Source organism: Alligator mississippiensis, chromosome 1 (assembly GCF_030867095.1).
Source record: "Alligator mississippiensis isolate rAllMis1 chromosome 1, rAllMis1, whole genome shotgun sequence".
In the NCBI taxonomy this organism is placed as follows: Eukaryota; Metazoa; Chordata; order Crocodylia; family Alligatoridae; genus Alligator; species Alligator mississippiensis.
Window position 1 is genome coordinate 267,403,619 of NC_081824.1, and position 21,741 is coordinate 267,425,359.

A 21,741-nucleotide genomic window follows, 5' to 3' on the forward strand; every position below is an offset into this window, starting at 1 on the left:
TGTGGGGTGGGGCAGGGGGTGGGGAGATGCTGCCAGCTGGCCAGATGTGAAGCCAGCTGGATGTAGGGTGCAAGTTGGGCCCATGGGAGCTGTGTGCCTGGATTGCTCCTGACTCCCTGAACCCAGGCCAGGCTGGGCTATCTGGGAGCCATTGCAGTGAGCAGGGCACTCCCCTGTCTCTTCTGCCGCTGGTGGGGTGGGGTCTGGCCATGCCCCCGCTCTTGCTGCTCGGTACCATCTGAGGGCTGGAGTCCAGCCATGCTCCTGCCCTGAAAAGCCTGGAAAGGGCTGGTTCCCTGCTCCCCTTCCAGGCACACCTGGGTTGGGGTCCCTGCAGGCCAGAGTGGGTGTTTAAAACCCTCCCCAATCATACTCAGGCCTGGCAGGGCCTGGCCATGCCTTCCCCCCTCCCCCCCCCCCGCTTCCCCTCCCCCTCTCCCCCAGCTCAGCTTCCCTCAGCCACTGCAGAAGGGAAGGCAGGGCTGCTCTAGCACCCTCCAGCTTCTAGCCTGAGCCACCGCAGGCATGTGACTGCATTTCCAGAATGAAAAGTGAATGTCTGTTCACTTGCAAATTGATTCAATCTGTGCAGGTTAGACTAACCTGCAAAGATCAAATCAATCCAGGCGTGGGCTTTTTGAATGTCTGTAACTGAGCCCCTGTGTTCTGGGTGTGTTACTAATGCTTGCTGCTGGTTCCACAGTTTGAAGTGGTTAAAAATATAACTGCCACTCATGATCAGTGATAAGAGAGAGAGAGCATACAAAGTCCACTGGGGAAGCTGTCTTTATTGTGTGGAAAAGTTAGCACCTCACAAATCACTGTAGCTTGTATATTTGTAATAATTTACATAGCTGAGTCATTGCAGCTAATGCTAGAATAATACAATCTCATTTTATCAAGGCATGGATCTTGGGAAACAAAACAGTCTCTAAAAATGACACAAATAGAATGTTTATACAGAGTTCTAACTACTGAAGTGAGCAAGCATTGAAGTAATCTTGTACTTACTGCATTACTAAAATTGACCGCATCTATCAGTGTATTTTTAATAGTGTTGGATGTTAATAAGAAAATGGTATTCTCTCTGGGTCATTAAAGTTCATGCTCTGTCATCCTGCAACCTTTTTGCCTGAGAGGGAGTGAAGTGAGTGCTGCAGCTAGAATAATCAAGGGTCTCTGGAGCAGATGTGGAGGATTGACTGTGCCACAGCAAAGAGCAGAAACAAGGTTGGTGACTCACTGATACCTGGGGCTTTGAGTCATTGGGTGGGTAGTTGTTGGGAGGCACCTGAGCTGCAAGAGACAGTCAGGGAGATAACAACACCCAGAAATCATACAGGATTGGGTGAACAGGTGTGGTATGAACAGGGAAATGAGTTACCAGTGAGGATGGATGATAGTATATTCAAAGGCTTGCAGCTCACAGGAGAGCAGTTTGGCAGCACTTTGTTTACACAGCGTTAACTAACTTTTTAAAGCTTTGATGAAGATTTTAACCTAGAGAAATGTTCCAATACATTTTAAAAAGCTGTTACTGGGCTTGTGTACTGCAGAGGGCAGCCTTTCCTTGCTCCCTTCCCTGGTAAATCTGGTACAGGCAACCCCCGCTTAAAGCTGTTTCACTTAGCGCTATTTCACTATCACTCTCATTTTACATTCATACCTGATTTCACTTAGCACTCGGTGAGTTTTGTTGTAATGCTCGTGGTCACCATCTTGGGTCATTAAAAACAATTGCAGCCGCCATCTTGAGTTGTCAAATACTTTCGGTTTCGCTTAACACTCATTTTGCTTAACACTCAGTTTTTGAGGAGCCAATTAAGAGCGCTAAGCGGGGATTGCCTGTAATGAAGAATTCTTCAGAAATGGGTAGGATGAGAGGCAGGGATTGAGCTTTGTTGACATGGAAATTTGCCTGTGTATATTTTTCCTATATACCACCAGAGTGATTCTGGGTTATACAAAGTAATGGTGAGCAGCTTTGGATATCATTGCAGTGTTATTTTAGTATAGTCCCAATTATTAGACTAAATAGAAGGTGAAGTGCAGTATTATGCACAAAGATTATGATACCAGCAAATGACTGGGACTTTGGTGGTTTGCACATACTGGTTAACTTACATTAGTGCAAAAATTGCAAGCTAGTGATATGACCAGTGCTCAGAGCAGATATAGTATGTGCCAAAATCCAAGGTATTTTGAATTGCCAAGAGAGTGAAGCTGAGACATGCCCATACTGGGCACAGGCTGAACTAGTAGATATCCCTATACCCCACCAGATTTTTGCTGGTGGCCTCCCATCAGTTTTGTAGGACCTAACCTTTCATTAAAAATATGTGCAGTTCATCTTGTTTCAAATATAGATTTCCATATATGTCTCAAGACACTGCCAATTTCCTCAGTGGAAATTTCCCAATTGAAATTCTATCCATTGGGAAAATGTGACTTATGTCTGTCTGTCTTTCTCATTAACACACATGCCTGTTACAGTTTGTAGACTGATATAGGCAGGTCAGCAGAGGGAGTGCAGGGCTATTACATCACTGGGTCCCAAATGAAACAACCATGGCAGCATAGGAGGCAGAAGTCTAGGGCTAATGGGGCTTAGCCCCCACCACTGCTCCAGTGTCACTGCCATGCTCTGCTGCCACAGCGCCATGCCCAGCACCCCTACCACTTGCTGGCCCCACAGTGGCCTTTCAGGAGGGAGGGGTTGCTCAGCATTGCCCTGCACCCCACCTTGCACTGCCCCCCCCACCTCTAGCCCCCACAAATAGTATTTTCTCCCACCACCGCCGGGTGGCAGCAGGATAAATCAGGATTTCCTAGCACTGGGCTGGCATTGCTGGCACTGGGCTGACTGCTGCTGGTGCAGTCTCAGTCCCTGCTGCAGCCTCTGGCTGTAGCAGCAGCAGCAGCAGCATTGGTGGTGCTTCCCCTTCAGGTGGGCCCACCATCTTTACAGTTACCTTTTGCGGACCCTAGATGTTATCCTCGGACCACAGGTTGAAAATCACTGCTCTGTGCTACTGTAATGTATAAAACTCCACTGTGGTTCTTTCTTGACTTAAGTGAGTCTCTGCACATGGTTCAGGAATTTGCAGCTGCAGAGCAGCTTGCAGCAGAAAGATCTAAGGCTCTCAGTTCTTTGAAACAAGGACCTGACAGTCTTAAATTTCCATGGGAGCCAATAGCATTTCACCAGCCTGCAAAGCTAAGGAGAAAATTTGAAAGTGAAGTAAACCATTTACTTTCCTACTGGAAAGTAAATAAACTTCTTACCCTAGTCTTTTTCAAAACTGCTAAAATCTGTGTGTACTCTTATTTCTGGATTTGCAAAATTTTTTTGTGGAGCCCTGTGAATACTGTCACATAGTTTCCAGCTGGCACATATACTTTCCATTAGTGAGAGTTTGCCACAGCATTTGCTTAAGCACCATAGTGGACAGGGAAATCTTTAATGGTGAAAAGACTGGAACCACAGTTTCATCTAGACCAGGCTTGTCCAACATACGGCCTGTGGGCCACCATGAGGCCTGCCAAGACATTTTCTGTGGCCCACGGTGCTGCGACAGGAAACTAAAGTAAACACTGTTTACTTTCGTTCCCACCCCTTGTCCCTCCCCCAGCCCCTCAGAAGCTTCCTAATGGCTGCTGAACGGCTGGGGAAGGGACAAGGTTCCTACATGCACTGCGTCAGCTTGACGTTACTGACGCGGTGCGGCTCTTCCCCTCCCCCTTCATGTCACTAGCCCCACCCCTCCCTTCCCTGTTTGCATGCTGGCCTTGCCCTGCACCAGTCCCAGTGCAGCGGGCGGGCGGATGTGGGGGGTGTGGATGCCGGCGCGGAGGGATGCTATGGCTGGGCCCGCGGGAGATGCTTCTGTTGCTGCTGCTGTGGCTGTGGCTGTCGGGGTGGGAAGCTGGCACCACTCCCACCTCCCCGTGTCCCCCCACGCCCACAGACATCATGCTGGGGGTGGTGAGTCACGGGCCCTGGAGAGGGATGGACCGCTGCTGGTCGGGCTCGGGCTGCCCCGGGGGAGAGGGAGCAGGGGGGTGTCCCTGCACATCCCGCACCCCCCTGTAGGGTTCCTGATGTCCCCCTGGCTGCTGAGCCCAGGCGCACAGGTGTGGAAGCATTGTCGAGGCCGCCCAGGTGGCAGGGAGGATGTGGTGGGGTCAGGCGGTGCCCCTTGCCCCGTGCTCCCCAGGTCGCAGCCGGACTGGACAGGCCATGCGAGTGCCCGCTCCTGCCGGCCCACTGGGTGATAAAAAGTTCATGATCCAGCCCCACATGCAAAAAGGTTGGACAACCCTGATCTAGACCACGCAAGAAGAAGTCAAAGATGGAGTTCTTGTACCCAAATCTTTGTACAAGTGATTACACCAACCACTAGGGCTGTGCGAGGCTTCTGACAGAGCTTCAGATCTGGAGACGCTTCGGGCACTTTGGGGTCCGAAGCGGCACATCTGGGTGGAAGCGATGCCTCATTCGCCTTCCCGAAGTGGGTCGGACCCGCCTCGGAGATCCGGCCATAGGGTATAATGGGGAAACAATAAAATATCTATAACTTTGTTGTTTTTTGTCCAAGTTAGATGAAGTTTTCAGGGTTGGTAGACTCTGCAGAGAGGATAAATCGTGCCAAGTTTCAAGAAGATCAGTGCAGGGGTTTGGGAGGAACAGCATCCCAAATTCTTGACAGCTAAACTCATGTCACATCTAAGCTGTGGACAAGCAAAACTCATGCCATGAGTGCTTGTGGGACTGACTGTGTCTGCCTTGGGGCTGGGAGACACTGCTGCAGGCCTGGCTGCTAAGCTGCTGTGTTACCACTTACCAATCAATCAATCATGATTCACTCAGGCACCAGCTCAATACACAGGACCTAGCTACTAATGACTTAACCAGCATCAATTAGCAACTACAAAACCAGGCTAAGGAGAGGAAAGAATCAATGCAGACAATCAACTGCCCCAAGGCAGACACAGTTTTGGCACAGTTTTGCCTATCAGCAGCTATGGGTGCAGGGCCCCAGACCCCCCCTGCACAGATCTCTTCCACAGCTAGTAGGCGTCACAGCAGGGGTCACCATCCCTGCAGCTGTCACCCCGCTGCGCCTTAACACACACAGTGTCACCCATGTCACGAATTTTGCTTGTCCACAGCTTGAGGGGCAGTTCCCCCCAAACCTCAAGAATTTGGGGTACAGTTTCCCCCAAACTCGTGCATCAATCTTCTTGAAACTTGGCAGGTTTCATGCTCACAGCAGAGGCTACCATCTCTGCAAGTTTCATCCAAATTGGACAAAACCCAACAAAGTTATAGATATTTCATTGATTTCCCATTATACCCTATGGCCGGATTTCCGAGGTAGCACCAAAGCTTCGGAGTCACTTCGGCTGGATCGATGTGGAAACCTGGTCCGGAGCTCCGGATTGGATCGTGGCCATCCAAAGTGATCGGATCCGAAACCGGATCGGATCGCTGCCGACTCGCACAGGCCTACCAACCACTGGCTCGCTCTCTTTCTGAGCATAGCTTAGCAGTGTCATGTTGGTCCGGAGTAGAGCATTTCCAGTACCTGCAGCAAGCACTCCATCTGCCTAATAGAGTTATCCATCAGAGTCCCACATGGCCCCAGTTACTCCTTAGCCTTAATTTCTGTACTCTGCTGACTGCAAGTCAAGTTGTACTATAAAAATTTGGATATCAAGCATTTTGTTTGACCATCCAGTCAACCACACAGGAGCTGGCCAAGGCTTGTGTCATAACAGACCACATCAACATTTTTGATTTAAGGTCTGTGGCAGGCACAGACATAAGGAGGGGTCTGCTTCTTCATTCTTAACTTGTTTCTTGATTTTTCTCTCCTTTCAGTGTTTATTGACTTCCTTTTCTTTGGTGAATTTTTTCTTTAGCGCACAGGAACAGTTGTGAGGAGGGAGGAAATAGTCTCTCACAGACTTGCTCTATGAATTGTATGCACTGTTGGTGTCATTCTGCACTTGGAAGGTGCCTGTTACTCTAGGAAATTAGCTTTTAGGACTGTCAACAGAAAATTCTCTTTCTGAGCAAAAAGCTACTCTGGGTATTCAGCCTGGCCCTGACTTGGGGGCTATGCTGCAGAAATATTTATATTCCCCAAAGATTAATGAGATGTTTATACACAATTGTCTTAGGCTCCCAAAAGGCTTTTACACAGATTTCCTACAAGCCACTGCTTCAGGGCAGTGTGCTGAGACACGTGGCATAGGTACTTAGAAAACAATGACCCTACAACACTTAGAGTGTTGGGCAGGACATAGATGCAACCAATGCTAGTATAGAATATCCTGTATGATTTTCACAAGTTTATTTTTACTGGTTTAATTAGCTACAGTGCACTTTGAATTTCACGCCTCTGGCTCTCAAGCCATAAACCTCTATCAGATGAACTAAGAGTCTCCATTAATAGTATAGTGAGATCAAAGTTAACCAGAGGAGCAGCCATTCATTTAAACACACATGGGAAGCCTACTTCAAGTGCAATCCTCTGCTCTTGTATGGTAAGAATGACAGTGAACATATTTCCCTTGTTTCCCTTTTGCTGTGAAGTGTCTTGTACAGTGCTGGCCTCCAACCGCAGCAGCAGCAACTGTGATGTGGAAAACAACTAAGTTTATCTACAAATTCTTCCCTGGTGTTTCTCTGAGGCAGTGGTTGAAGTCACAAGATTTTTGTTACAAAATAGTCACTGCCCTGTCTGTGAACTCTGCTTCTGATTCAGTAAGGAAGTAATTAAAATAGGAACATTTTTTGAGCATTTCCGCATGTTAAGTATCTTCTGGACCCATCATTCAGCACTGACATAAGCTTATCTGGATGTACAAGTTTCCTGAAAAACTCCATGTGCCAGTGTAAATATAACAACAGAGCAAGAATCGCTTATGAAATGTCATCTCTTTGTGCCTTCCAGGCTATATTATGTGCGGTTTTTATTTTTAAGGGTAAGGCCTTTTTCTCTATTTATTTCCCAATAGATATTTAATTGTGAGATGTGTTTATGTTAAACCTAATTCTTTTCTCAATGAAATTAAGGCAAGTTATGTCATCAGGTTTGCTTTGTTTTGAGAGTGAAGTGATATTGGCGTGTTTTGCGGGGAAGTAGAATTAACTTCCCAAAGTATTTCAGTTTTTTGTAGTTCCATTTCTATGTTGCTTCTGGTTATAGTGAACTTGTATGCTGAAGAAGAAACCTCATAATAATAGGATGTCCCTGTATTTGGCATGTAATCAATGAAAAAAATATAGAAGTACAGGAATTATTACTTGGTGCTATCGATTTATTGTCGTACAATACCTTTAATATTGGAAATGTAGTACACCAAAATATAGTCAGATAACGGTAAGACACCAAAGATTAATTCTGTGTTTGTGAATTTCTGAGTTTGTGTCCTGGTCTCTCGTCCTCAGCTGTAACCGTAAGATTATGTTTCTGTCTTGGAATTTAAAAACATGCATTGTCTTGCTCATTTGGATATACTGAGATGTCCGGCTCTAGTTTTTTGCTTTTTTTTTAAAACCCTGGTCTTACTATCTATAGACTGTTTGTTGTATAAAGTGCCATTCTGTTCTGCAAGGAATATGTATAACACAAACACCGACTTGTAACTAAGCCACAATGACAAATGTAAGATATACATTTTGCAAACCTAGTCAAGAAAGATGTATGTCAATTGACATTAAACATTTCAAAGGCAAGTTTCTGTTCTATTCAAGCTCCATGCAGGGGGCATAGACAGTTGAAAAGCTCTAAGAAGCTGGCTGTGGCCCCCTGAATCTGAATATCCTACCTTTTAAGAGGACCATATACCTCCTTTTGTGGAGGCTGAACAGGTTTATATATTTGAGTAAATACAGTAGACATTCTCAAGCAAATACTTTTTTTTCCATAGGTACCAGTGGTAGGGAGAGCCCTGCTAGAGGAACTGTAGGTGACTGTGTCATCCTTGATCTGAACATCCACAAGCCAGAAACACATGAAGTCATCTGGAAGAAAGGCAGTAATCTAATGGCCAAGATCACAAATTCTATTGTAAAGCTCTATGGAATCAATGTTACCCGATTTAATGCATTCCCCAATGGCAGCCTAAGCCTTTGTCCCATACAATGGGGGGATGAGGGTAAATACACAGCTGACATGTTCAGTCAAGATGGGTTGCTTTTAGATACCCAAGCTATTTTCCTGGAGCTTGTTGGTAAGTAGAAATTTATTGCATAACATCTTGCTGGGTCTGTGGATGCATTCCATAAAGAAAGAGTTTGAAAGTGTAGTTGGAAAATGCAGCTTTATATTGTTCAGCAATAAAGCAATTACCTTGAATCAGGTCCATTATAATGAACCATGAAATCAATTGTCTCCATCAGCACTGCCTGAATAGAATTGCTACTGCTGCTGCCAGGCACTTGATTTTAAACTTTGGGTGTAGCCGGAATCATCTGGATGCGACTCCACCATTACACCCTTGCTGAATACTGCTCCTCCCTCCATGCTGCTGCTGGAGGGAAGAAAAAGAAAAGAAGCAGCAGTCATTGTAGTCTCCATGCTTCTATTCTGGGCAAAAAAAATCAGTTTTCCTGCTTAAGACATGCATCCCAATTTTGGAAGGCTAAGTTTTGGGGAAAAGGTGGGGGTTGTTTGTGAGTCAATATGGCATATAAAGTCGGCACATATGTATTTTAAACCTTAGTTTTATATCTCCAAGCACTTGACTTCAGCCTTCCACTTTAAAAAGATACAATAGAAATAAGAGAACTTCCAGTCAAAAGGAACTGGAGACAATGTTCTTTCCCTGCAACTGAATTGAGTTGGCTAGTAAAAATAAGCTGATATTTAACAGAGATGGCTTTTTCCCATCAGAATATATATTTGCATCTGTTCAAGAAATCAGTGGATTTGCTGGTGGTTCTGTGTTCTTACCTTCTCCTGAGGTAAATCTGGAAGGACATTTCCATGTGACTTGGAAGAAAGAGAATATATCCATTGCTAGGATGAATTTTTCCTATTTCGAGTACTATGGGGAATACGCCAACAGATCTGAGATCTTTTCTAATGGCACTCTCAGATTGGACAGGATTGAGGACAGTGACAGTGGTCGGTATTATGTAGAAGCACATAATGGCACTGGAAAGATTACGTACAACACAATCTCTCTTGAAGTGGAAGTGGGAGCAACAGAAGGTGAGTATTGCTCAATTTAAAATATTAGCAACATGTGCAAATACTGTCTTGTCTTAAAAAAAAGTCTTGCTTTCCATTTGATCAAGTCTTGTTGGTATAGCTATGTTGGTGAGGGATGTGATATTTTTCCTTGTATTGCTGGCTTGGCCAAAACCTTACTGCACACACAGTGCATGCCAGGGAAAAAGTCCTTTGGCTCTATAGTTTCCTTTGCTAAGAAAGAAGTGCAAGCTATTCCAGAAAAGTACTTTGTGACCAGTGTATGCTCTGCCCACTCTCAGGGGGTAGCTACACCAGTATAGAACTGGCGGCAAAACTTTAATGTGCAGGCGTGGTTTAGAAATGTTTTTTAAACTGGGGAAAAAACAAACAAACCATAAAGAGCTGAATTGCCTCTCTGTGGGAATGTTAGATTGGCAGGAAATAATTCGGATACTTCAAGTCCTGCTCAAAATTCCAAACTGTCCAAAATTTGAGAATCCAATCCACATTGCCTGAATGCTTGATTATACCTAATAAAGTACCCACCAGTGAAATAGGTAGGTGTGATGACTTAGAAACTGTCGGCAGGTAGCTTTGTACTAACAACCCATTTTGATGAATGAGGCAGCTCACATCTTCACTAAAGTTACTGTTGCTGTGTCTACAAACTTTCAAAGAGCAGGTGTCCACTGCATCTATGACAGTGCCCATTAGGGATCTGATTCTGATATTTTTTTTGTACCCAAAGTGGTTATACCAGTATAAGCAGTTGTAGACACATACCAGTATATGGTAGCCTATTTCATTTCCCACACAGGATTAAATAATGTATATGAAGTATCAGAAGAAATACATTTATAACCATCTAAAGTAAGGAAAGGCATTTACTTCCCTTAAATATATTAAAAATAGTTTAAAAAGTGCAACTTCTGTGTGGGGACAAGCCTTTAGTGAGCTAATGGACATCAGACTTTAAATTGAAGGGCGGGGGAGAGACTTAACTGACTGAGGTCAAACTGGTTTATAGAACTTCTGTCCCAGACCCCTTCCTGGTTAAAGTTAAATCAGAGTCCCCCAGCATCCCATCATGCTCTGCAGCCCTGGGCTGGCCTGTGCTGTCTGTTCCAGCAGAACAGGGCTAGCTCTACTCCTCTGCTTTATGGGCAGAGCAGGGGTGGGGGCATGGTCAGATGCTGGCTGGCATGACCCCTGAGGCAAAGGGGGCAGGGAGGGGCCTATTCCCCCCTCTCTCCCCTCTCCCACTGGAGGACTTCAGCCAGGGTTTGCCGGCACTGGCCACCACCTTCACCTCTGCCGCTCACCCCTGCACAGGCTGAGCACTCTCTGACAGGGGCTGCTGCACCTGGGCCAGACAGATCCCAGCTGTGGTCCCCTGGGGGAAAAGGGGAGGGAGGGGGGAATAAATCCCCTCTCTCTTCCCTCCTTGCCTCAGGGGGCCATGCGGGGATGGCATCTGGTCATGGCCCTGCCCCTGCCACTGGAGCAGAAAGGAGTGGGGTGGGATCCTGACAGGGGTAGCAGCCCCATGGTGTCCTGGGGAGCACAAGCCTCTTCCTGGTGGGGGCATTGAGAGGGGGCTGTGTTGTGGGCAGGAGTGGGGTGAGCAGAGCCTGTGCAGGGTGGACAGTGGCAGCAGGGCTGGGAGGGGTGGCTATGGGGGCTGAAGGAAAATTTGGGGTGGCTATAATCCTCCTTAGTGCCACTTCTGCTTAGCCCCCCACATCCCCTGCCCCAGCTCCGGGCAAAATGGGTTTCGCCGCAGGGGCAGGGCCCTTCCCAGTCATCCTGGGCCATGAGAGCTGTGTGCCTGGTTTGCTTCCAGCTCCCTGCACCCAGGCTAGGCCTGGCTGGGGAGGATCCTGCCCCTGTGGCCCCATCCCACCTGGCCCCACCGTCCACCTACCTTACCTGGGGTGGGGCCATGGGGTGAGCTGGGCTGGCCTGTTGGCACTGCTGAGGGTGGGTGTGGAGGGGCCAGGCCCTTCCCAGCCAGCTGTGGCTCAGGTTGGGGTCACGGGAGCTGTGCATCTGGATTGCTTCCGGCTCCCTGCACCCAGGCTGGGCTGGGGTGTCAGGGAATGACTGCAGCAGGTAGGGCTCTCCCCATCTTCCTCCTGCCCCGCTGATGAGTGGGAGGGTTAGCCTCTGTGCTGCACTGCCTCAGCAGCTTTGTGATAGTCTGGCCTGGCCTGGGCGTGGGGATCTGGGAGCAATCCAGGTGCACAGCTCCGATGGCCCCAGCCTGAACTGCAGCCAACTGGGAAGGGCCCCTGCCCTTTTCAGTCAGTGGTGGGGCTTGGGCTTGGGCTGTGGGAGCTGTACACCCGGATTGCTCCCAGCTTCCCTTGCCCAGGCCAGGCCAGGCTGTCACAGAGGGCTCTCCCCCTCCTCTTCCTCCCCTGCTGTGGAGCCGTGGTGGGGCTCTGTATGGCACTGCCTCAGGGCTGGAGGGGCAGAGTGCTGAGCCCTGCTGTGGGGCCAGGGTGGAAAACTGGGCACTGTGGGAAAGGGGGAAAAAAACTGTGCTTCTGGCTCCCCAGGCTGGGCTGGGCTATCAGGGAGCTGCTGTGGCAGGCAAGGTTCTCCCTCTCCTCCTGCTTCCCCACTGCGGGGTGCCCGTGGTGGTCAGGTGGGTCTGGCCATACCCACGCTCTCACTGTTTGACCATTTGGTGCCAGCAGGGGGCTGGGGTCTGTCCATGCTCCCTCCCCACCCTCCAAAAGCCTGGCAGGGGCTGTTTCCTCTCTCCCTCTCCAGGCACACCCTGGCTGGGGTCCCTGCAGTCCAGTGTTGGAGTTTAAACTCCTCTCCAACCACCCCCAGGCCCAGCAGGGCCTGGGCACACCCCCTTCTGACCTGAGCCACTATAGGTGCCTGCATTTCTGGAATCAAAAGTGAATGTCTATTCACTTGCTTGCTGGTTCAGTCTATGCAGGTTAGACTCACCTGCAAAGATTGAATCAATTAGGCTTGGGCTTTTTGTCTGTACTTAGCCATGATCACTATCCTTTGCATCAGCTGAATTATAAACTAATGGCAAAAATCTTTCTTGCAGAAAAGTAATCCCAGTGGAGTTCCACCATGGTGAAACATGACCCAGGGTGGTTATGTTGAAAGTGTGACATTTTATAGGCCCTTTTCTTCAGCATGTGAATTTCTTATGTGCTTTTATGTAATGTCTTGACATGACTACCCAAGTGTCTTGGCTGCCCAGAATCCACCATGTCCAGGACAGAGAACCAGATCTCTTCTACCTCACAAATATGCAGTGAAATAACCAATTCATATCTGGCCACAGAAAAATCTGATGATATTGTAAGAGGCATAAGGAACCACAGCTGGATAGTTAGACCCCAGGCTGAATTTGTCATGCTAAGTGTCTGACTTGCAAACTGTGGTTATTTGATTGGGATTTGCTAAGAAGGAATAATCAGACTAGCCTGACTAGACAGATCTTCAAAGGAAGTAAAAAAAAAAAAGGAAGGATAGATAAAAACTTGGTAAAATAATTGGTTAGGACACTATTGTTTTATGCAACATATGTGTGTCATTAGAAAATACATATACAGGCATATGTAAGACTAACAACATGGACAGAAGGAATTTAAAGTAATTTTTCCCGTGTTTTATTCCCATTTTAGCACCCCAAACAATCGATTTCTTTGTTGTGTTATATATCTGGATGGGATGCCTTGTTGCTGTATGTATTATTGTGTCTATCACACTTGCATGGCATTGTGGAAAGTGCAAACACAACAAAGGTAAGGGTTTCTTTTTTACTCCATATCCAAACTGGGGAAAGAAGATTTTACACAAAAATGGTGCTTAAGGCTAGCTTACTGTTTTTGTATAGCCATCCTACCAGAGATACACCAGGGACTAGCTGCCACTTCCAAGTCAGTCTAGTAGTTTGGAATTCTGACTGCTTCAAAATGCTTTCAGCTGAGCTATGAAACTGCTCTGAAGCAGCAAAATGTAGTGACTTGAGAGGGAATTTGGCCACGAGTCTGGGATTAATGTGACTCTTGTGAAAAGCATCCCAGTATTTTTAAAGGTCGGCATTGTCTGGGATCATATCTGTACATCTCCACACAAGAATTGAGAAGTCCCTGCCCTCAGTATTGACCCTGGTTGGTGCTTAGACCCAGGATGTTACTAAGTGAATCAGTTATGGAGAATTAAGTTAAGGGGCCCAATCCTTTTCTTCGGCAGAGTCTGCCCACCTCTCCCAGAGCCAGGGGGCAAGCTGCTGGTGGGCTGAGTGGCCCCTGAACTGTAGGGGACTGTGGCAGGGCACTGGTTGTGCCTGTCACTTTAAGGGCCTGGAGCTGGCAGCTGCCAGGTGCCTGGTGAGGGCAGCCATTTTGAATCTGGGGCTGCCCCTATCAACAGGGCAGTTCTGCTGCTGGAGGCCAGGTAACAACATCGCTTGGCTGGAGGGCTGCTGGTATCATCTGGAGGTAAGGGAGGAGCTGTAGGGGATGGTCAGGAGGCTCCTGGTCCTGGGTACAACTTAAAACTGCACCCTGCCGGGAGTGGGTGGTCTGGTGGGGCTCCCAGTGGCGTGGGAGCCCCCAGGAAATACCAGGCCAGTTACCACTCCAGTGAAAGGTGGGTCGGGGCACCTTAACCCCTAGCACCCACGGCTGGGTGGGTTACCCCTTGTTTGGAGGGCCTGGAGGATGGACCCTCGGAGAGAGAGAAAGTGCCATAGACCTGTCTGGACTTCCCCTGACTGGTCAATGCTGGGGCCAGGACTGGAAGGGTTGAAGGGCTGGGGGCCCACTGCGAGGAATGCCCAAGAGCTGAGGGTCTGGGGTTCCAGCTGCCCTGGAGGTGGGCCAGGGCTAGTGGCCAAAGGTCCCAGGGGGACCACACCTGAAGAGGAAGTGGTTCAGGGAGCTATGCTGCCTCGTATGTAGGCGAATGAGACCACCTGAGGAGAGGAATACAGGTGGGGTTCAATTAGGAGTATTCTGGGACCCAGAGTGGGGGCCGGTGATGATGATAACATGTAGATGCCATCTGTGAGGCTTGGGCTGCAGTGTAGGGGAGGAAAGGAGCCGCAGATAGCGCCCCCCTGGCATCGGGGCAGGAAATGGGTAGCCTCCTGCTTAATTACATCATTAATTAATTACCAACAAGGCATGGCAGGTGAGAAGGTGGGCGGTTAGCCCAGAAACAGGTGGGCGGGCCACAGGGAAAGCGGCCCGGAGAAGGCCCCTTGTTACAGGGACCCTTGTCCTTCCCTCTGTGGTGGTGGCACCCCTTTTAGCAGGCACCTGTTGAAGGCAGAAGTGGTGAGGGGCCCAATCTTTTTTTCCTGAGGAGCCTGCCCACCTCTTCTGCAGCTGGGGGCAAGCTGACAGCTGTATCATTGCAATTTGCAAAGTTGTTAACTAAATTACATCCAGATGTAGTTTAGTTTGCAATGATGCAAGTCATTTAAAACCCCCCAAAGTCCTGCATGTGTACACTGTGATGCCATTATGCCACACAAAATGACATTATCATTGTGTCCATGTGTTAATGGCATCACACGCCCAGAGATGCAGAAAGGAAGAGAGGAGCCAGTCTACTCTGTGCTCCCCCAGTGCAGGCAGTTGGCAGTGGAAAGAGATGGGGGCAAGGCAGTTTGTCCAAGTACAGGCTAGAAGAAGAACGCAGAATGAGATTAACATAGGGCTAGATGAAAGAGGAGTGCAATATTACTAAGTTGTTTAAGACCAAACAACCCATATTTTCCAAAGGATGCACCTCCAGGAGTTGTTAGGAAGGAGAGAAATGGTCCTCATGTTCCACCAGGGACATGTGAATTTATAATCTGTGTAAGTGACAGGTGGTCTAAGGCAGTGCTTCTCAAAGTGGTGGTCCATGGACCAGTGCCGGTCTGCAAGCCACCGGTCGCCGGTCCGCAGCAAGTTGCCAGGGAAGAAAGAAATATATTTTCAGAAGCATAACATTGATATTTCATAGTGCCACAGTTTGTATGTTCCAACACTCCAGGTGATGTAACGTCGTGCGAGGTGAGGAAAGAGAAAGAAACAGCCAGTCGCGCATTTGTGTAGCACTGTTACACGCAGTTGCTGCCACCAGCTGAACCGGGCACCGGTCCCTGGTCCACTGGAAAAAAAATTGCCGGTCTGCCACATCAGATAGTTTGAGAAGCACTGGTCTAAGGGAGTGTTTAAGGTATAGAGCAAGAGGGAAGGAGAAAGTAGAACACAAGGAGAGAGCTGAAACTCCAGGAGAAACTAAACAAGCAGTAAAACCTGATTGGAGGAAGAGACAAACAGGGAAAGGAAATGTCCTGAGAGTGATTGAAAGCATTAAAATGAGCCACGTAACAGACCCATGGTTTACAGTTCTTCAGTTGTCTCACATTTCTTGGGTTCCAGTGGGTGGTGGGAGACAGGTCTCAGTGGGATGAGCTGTAGTTAGGCAGGGCTTGCTCTTCCATGCAAGTCTTTCACACGTGTCTAATGCTTTTCTTATTTTATTTGGATTAAGGTCTCTTTAAACCCCCTAGCTTCAAGCGTGCGAATCTGAGCCTAAGGAGGCACAGTGATGGCTCTAGGATATCTGAGGAGGGAGGCATGAGCATCTCCTGGCAAAGTGAGTATCCCCTTAGCCCAGAGATGTTGCTAGGATGGGAAACATAAGGGGGCTGTTGACAACAACATGCATATCGGTTTGCTTTGAGGTGGCTGGACTTACTTTTGTTTTTGTTTTTTCAGGGGTTTTGTTTTGTTTTTGGGGATTTTTTTTGGGTAACCAAACAATGCATGTGAAGCAGAGCTCAGAGAGAAAGGACTTTTTAAAACATGCTAAAATGACTGGCAACTCACAGAGCAGCATCATGGCAATTGTGCCCATTAATGTTCCTAACACAGTATCAGTGCTAAGCCCTGCCACCCTGGAGATGGGCTGCTGCCATGTGCTTGCCCTGGATACACAGGTCCCTAGATCACACCCTTCTTACCCCTTTACCACCAGGCCCCTGCTGAGGTGGGGTTGTTAATAATATGTGCTGTAGTCCAGTTCTGTAGTATGTGATTTAAGCAGCAGGGAATTCAGTATTCAAGTAGAAATTATACTGGAACAAATTTCACTTCTTAAAAAGATAAAGGAGCCTCCACTAAAATGACATTCTGTAAAGTCACAGTCATCTTAAAAAAATTGCCTATGAAAGGATGTTTGCCATAATATAGAGGAGAAAGGATTGGGAATGTTCTTTATCAGACCCGGTTTTATAGTAAATTGGGCTGGGTGAGGTGCTGGATATGTTGGCAGTGGATGATCTTCTATTAATTTGTGAAGGAAACAGCTGGGTCCCTTTAACTACCTGCTGTATTGTCACTTGCTGAGCTTTTCCTTTGCTTCATTTTCCCATTCATTTACTAGTCTACTGATTCAAGAACATTAAGGTTGGAAGGGACCATGAGACCTCTTTTACTATACAGGCCAGAATCTTATCTAAACCTCTCCTATGTTGAATCTAATAACTCTTGCTTTCAAAACTGTGTTAGTTTTGTTCCTATCCCTTTCTGGTCCCCCCCCCCCCCTTTCCAATTTAAAACAAAAAGCATGTCCTGAAAAGTTGCTCTGTGCTAGTAACTATGACTTCTTCCCCTGCTTCAGAGCCAGGCCTATGCCTGAAGTGTGGTGGCACTCATTGAAAAATGCTGTTATTGCTAATGTGGGACCCTCAGGAGACCAAGGACGCAACTAGATCTGGCAGGTGCACACTGAGCTGTAAAGCATCACATTAATGACTGAGTTACTGAAATGAAGCAACTAGATTTCTCCAGCCACTAATCCCACCCTCTGTAGTAACAGAGAAAATAACTAAGGGCGTTTATACACGTGCCCCAGAAGGCAGGGGAGAGGGGTGCTTTAATTAATGCAGCTCCACGAGTGTCACATGTGTCAGCGTCCCTGTGCTGAAAAATGGCAGTGGGACACTTTGAACTAAAGCTTGTTGAATGAGCTTTAGTTGAAAGTGCCCTGCTGCCATTTTTCAGCACAGGGACACTGATACACTTGAAGCTGGAGTCTGCTGGAGCATGGTAAGTACCACGTGCCAGCAGACTTAATTAATCGTGTCTGCTCCCATGTGCTATAAAATTACAGTGCATCAGAGCAGCCTCTCTGCATGTGTATAGGAGCCCTAAGTGTATAAAGTCTGGCAAGACTTAGCTGTTCCACTTCACAGGTCTCAGATGAGCCTTTGTTCTCATGTCCCTGAGTTTTGGGAATGTAAACCCCCCAAATGCAAAGCTAAACTCAGCCAAACCCTGGAAAACTCCTGAACTGCACTTGGCTTCATGTAGTAACCATAGAAATCTATTGAATATTTCTTGGTTTTCACTGCAGACCACAAACCTCTCCTTAGTACTTGCAGTTCAGTCCAAGTCTCCTGAAAGTTTTATGAATCTCTGCAAGCTGGGCTTGTGTTTTGAGTTTGTCACCAGTCTCTGCCATCAGTTCTCATCAGGGTTCAAATTACATTTGGACTCTTGTGAGGGTATGCAGCGGTGGCAGGTGGAAGCTGGAAGGAACCACTGCCGCTGCCTGAGCTTCTTAGAAGGGCGCAGGGCAGGCCAGGGGCTCTCATCTCTTATGTTGAGGGTCTTGTCTTTTCTGGGGGACTTTTGGGGGGCTCTTCTCTTATGAAAGGACTCAGCCCCCCCGAGCTTGCCCATATTTCAAACCCTGGTTCTCATGTTGGTGAAAGGGAAAGTGACCTCCTGGGGTGGAGTTCCCCAGTAACAACAATTAGGAATGTGTCTGAAGATCCTGCATGGATTATTTCAGAGCTGAAAATTACATCATTTTAAAATATCGATTCTGATTCTGCTCCTTAAAAATAATCAGAACAGTGTCCAAGAGGTCCTGTGTGAGATTTTGGTTACAGCTTCTCACTCTCAACTGTGAGAAACTAGTATTTCTGTTAATTATGTCAAGGCTGGGTGGTGGTTTTAGGGCCCACATGCATGCGTTGCTGTAAAACAGTAACAAATGCAGCCTTCATGCCTATTTATGAAAGACTCAAGAGAATTAGGTGCAGCTGTTGAGCTGGGTTGGCCCTAGCAGAAGCCTGTCACTGGTCTAGCATAAGTCATGCCTCGCAAGCTGCTGCAGCAATGGTGCTAGATTTATCTGTGCCTTCCCCCAGCCCCAATGAACTAAAAAGAAAAACTTTCTGATGAGGGAATAATTTGTAACTGTTTTTTTTTAGTGCCTCTAGTGTGAAAGTGCTACTAATGGCGTCTGATAAAGGGGTTTTCCTGGTCAAATCCCCACTCTCTTCCCCTCAGGATTCCATGGCCCAAGCTTCAGTTTTAATTTTATATTTTTTTACCGTCTCTGAAAACCTCAGTTTCCAGTTTGTAGGCACTGGGGAACGAGGACAAGAGTTGGCCTGCAGACCAGAAGTTGGACATGACAGTCTGTTGTCAATGCCTATGGTCTGTATATGTTTGTTTTTAACTATATTGTGCCTTCTTGTTTAGATCAGGATGAAGACTGCCATTCAGGAAAAGGAAGCACTGCAGACTCCACCAAACAAGGGGACAAAGCTTTCAATCAAGATGTTGATGCTAAAGCAGCAGTAGCTGCAGGTGTTTTCAACAAGCTGCCTGTATCTTTAAATATCTCCAGTTTTCAAGGTAAGCAGGGGCAGTGAATAACCAAGTCAAATGCAAAAGTCGAACCACATTTCGAACAGGAAAGAAGAGTATGTAACCAAAGTGAAGAATTTCCTGTAACAGCAGAAGTCCAAGGTGCTCTTTTAGTCAAGTGTAACATAATTATATTTTAAACCTGCAGAGGGTTGATGCTACAGACTATGCAGGGCTGCTAAGCTCAGTCTGTAGCCCCTGCTCTAAGTGACCATATTTGGGCAATGGTTACATCTGCTATATTTAATAACTCCAAAAGTAATAGAACCACAAGCCCCAGCTTTTCTCAGTAATGTAAAATTAAGTTTGAAGCTGGCCAGGAAAATGGAGCTTGTGAGCATTAGAGTGGTGTAGTATCTGATACACGTGCCGCATGTCAATTATATTAATAGATTAACATTTAATAATTGACACTTAACACTTATCCTAAGCATCAGTTATGCTTTTGAAAGAGTTTCACCAAATATGTTGAGTCCTTCTGAACACATGCCACTCTTATGGGGAAGTGTGGTGGCGTGATGTAGAAAAAGTAATTAAAAAAAGGAAAGCAAGATCCCAGGAGGGAACTGTGTAATCTTACACTCTTCCCTGTGTTATTTTTCTCGATGCTCTTTTCTTCTCCCATTTCCATGCATAGGTTAAGAAGTACTCATTTTGAAAGAAGGAGAGAGAATTGCCACTTTACCACTTACTCTGCTTGTGTCTTTAGACGTTGGCCTATTCTGGGCAACAGACACATTAGCTGGTTGTTGGTCACAGTGCAGGGGTATCACATCGATCTATTTTCTTCCTTTCAGGGATTGAAGTACCTAAATCACCGCCCATGTCTGCAGATGGTGGGAACTCTGTTGCCTTTATTCCTGAAAGCTGTGTTCCTCTGCAGGCTGAGCATTGTATGCCTCTGGATTTTGAGGACTGTGGTCCTCCTGATTTCCCTTCAGAAGAATATGATGACTGTTGTTCTCCGGCTTTCCCTCCAGAGGCATTTGACCCCTACAGTTCTCTAGATTTTCCTCCAGTGGTTTTTGAGGACTTTAGTTCTCTGGCAGATGGGGACTATGTTCCTGTGGAGGAAGGTGACTGTGTACTTCAAGATTCAGGGGTTTCTGTTTTAGAAGTAGCCAATGACTAGTTAAAGATCCAGATGAAAGAAGGAAACATGCATCCTGTTGTTGACAAAGACTGAAATAAAATTCCCAGGGGACAAGTCTGAAGGACTGACCTGAAGCTCTTTACATTAGAGTTTGCAAAGTAATATGCAGTATGTGCCTGTTTGTAGTATAACAGTGGCATTTATTTGGCAGATCCCCTTTTTGACTCATCACTGAATGAGCAACCTCAAAATTCTGGAGTTTGTTTCTCAATTGAGTTAAGTCCCCCAAGTATGAAATGTTTTCTCTCTCTTGACCAAGGTATGCAAGCCTCTTCACATCTGAAGAGCTGGCTGGGAATCAGAAAACAGTGTGTAACACTTTGATTTTCACTCATGTATGTAAATACTGCAAGAGCAGCTTTGCTGAAAACATTTCAGCATTTCCAGTTTGGAGCTTAGCTCCAAACCAGGAGTGGACAATAAATCATTAGTATTTTTGGAGCCTTGAAAAAGTTTTGGTTATCATTTACCTGCTGTTGGGAACAAGGAGGATTTCAGTTTTCTGAAAGAAGCCCAGCCTTAATCTTGGCTCCAGTCTTTTTTTCTGCTTCATCAACATGTTAATATGGGGAGATGGGACTAATGGAGTCAAAATGCCCCATCTTGATGCACCTGAGAGCTCACTGTTAAATGCCACTGCATGGCATTTTTGCATCAAGGAGGCAGCAAATAAACTAGCCAGGTTTAGATGCAAGCTCACAGTTGATTGCTTGAATTAGCAGATATACTGTTTATATGTTTATCCTCCTAAAATTACATTAAGATAAGAAAGTTTCAGTGAAGCATAGTCTTCAGTTTTCACACAGGCCTGTTTCAGCAAAAAATTATAGCATTGCCAGTGAATTGCTGGAAATTTAAACAGTTGTTTAACATGCATTCAATAACATTCTTATTTATAAACAAACTTGAGAAAGCAGTATATTATAAGTCGAACTATGGTATAAAATAAGGTCAGGTTGTTTATTTTGTAGTGTGATATATATGCCTTCCACTAAAGTGTAACTTTGCTTTCACATAGATAGAAACAAAGTAGTGTCCCTGGGGTTCCGGCAGCCTATAAGTGCTTTCTTATGTACTCTGAACTTGTGATCTGCTGTGTTGTCACTAGACTTCTTTCTGGAGAGTTTAAGATGTGGGTATGTATAATATTCTCTTTGGGAGAAACCTGGAGGAAAGATTTGCATATCAGTTGCTACTCTGACATTTCTGGCCAAGTTGGGGCATCTGGGATGCCCAGTGGCAGAATTATGAAACAACAGAGGACATTTTCTTGAGAACTGCATGGAGTTCACCCCGTATCCATAGTGTTAACACAGTAACATAAAAGCTCCCTCAGTTGTTCAGAAGTATGTCAGCCCTAGCTGCTACAGGTCTTAGCAGTTTAGAGACTGACTGGGGCTCTTGTAATGGAGTGGTAGCATGGTAGTAAGAAGGTGTTGCTGCTAAGTGTTAAGGCTTGCCAATCCTAGGCCTTGTCTACAGCAGACTACCTTTGCTGTCAGAACTTCTGTCTGCAGTCAGCAACTACCACCGGATGTGTATGTGTACACCCTGGTGCTTCTGGCAATGCCTCTTGGTCCCTTTCAGCAGTGGTCTCCAGAAGATATTGTGCCCTCTGGGAGGGCACCAGCTGCTGAATGGACTGCAGCACCCAAATGAAGGCATGAGGTAATCG

At 46.6% G+C, this 21,741-nt stretch overlaps 1 protein-coding gene across 3 annotated transcripts in view; it reads left to right on the forward strand.

Moving 5' to 3' along the window:
• Nucleotides 1-21,435, forward strand: part of LOC102561689 (uncharacterized) — a 47,435-nt gene extending 26,000 nt beyond the window's left edge. Inside the window, exons 1-7 of one of the 3 annotated variants that reach the window (XM_059720603.1) lie at nt 1,105-1,230; nt 7,942-8,244; nt 8,907-9,227; nt 12,872-12,991; nt 15,741-15,845; nt 18,746-18,901; nt 19,711-21,434. In XM_059720603.1, the coding sequence (XP_059576586.1) occupies nt 8,058-8,244; nt 8,907-9,227; nt 12,872-12,991; nt 15,741-15,845; nt 18,746-18,901; nt 19,711-20,045 (1,224 nt within the window). In that variant the 5' untranslated portion in view covers nt 1,105-1,230; nt 7,942-8,057 and the 3' untranslated portion in view covers nt 20,046-21,434. Of the gene's footprint in view, nt 1-1,104; nt 1,231-6,681; nt 6,994-7,941; nt 8,245-8,906; nt 9,228-12,871; nt 12,992-15,740; nt 15,846-18,745; nt 18,902-19,710 lie in introns of those variants that run through there. The other 2 variants (XM_006262272.4, XM_059720602.1) reach the window with 2 other exon arrangements.
• Nucleotides 21,436-21,741: the final 306 nt, after the last annotated feature.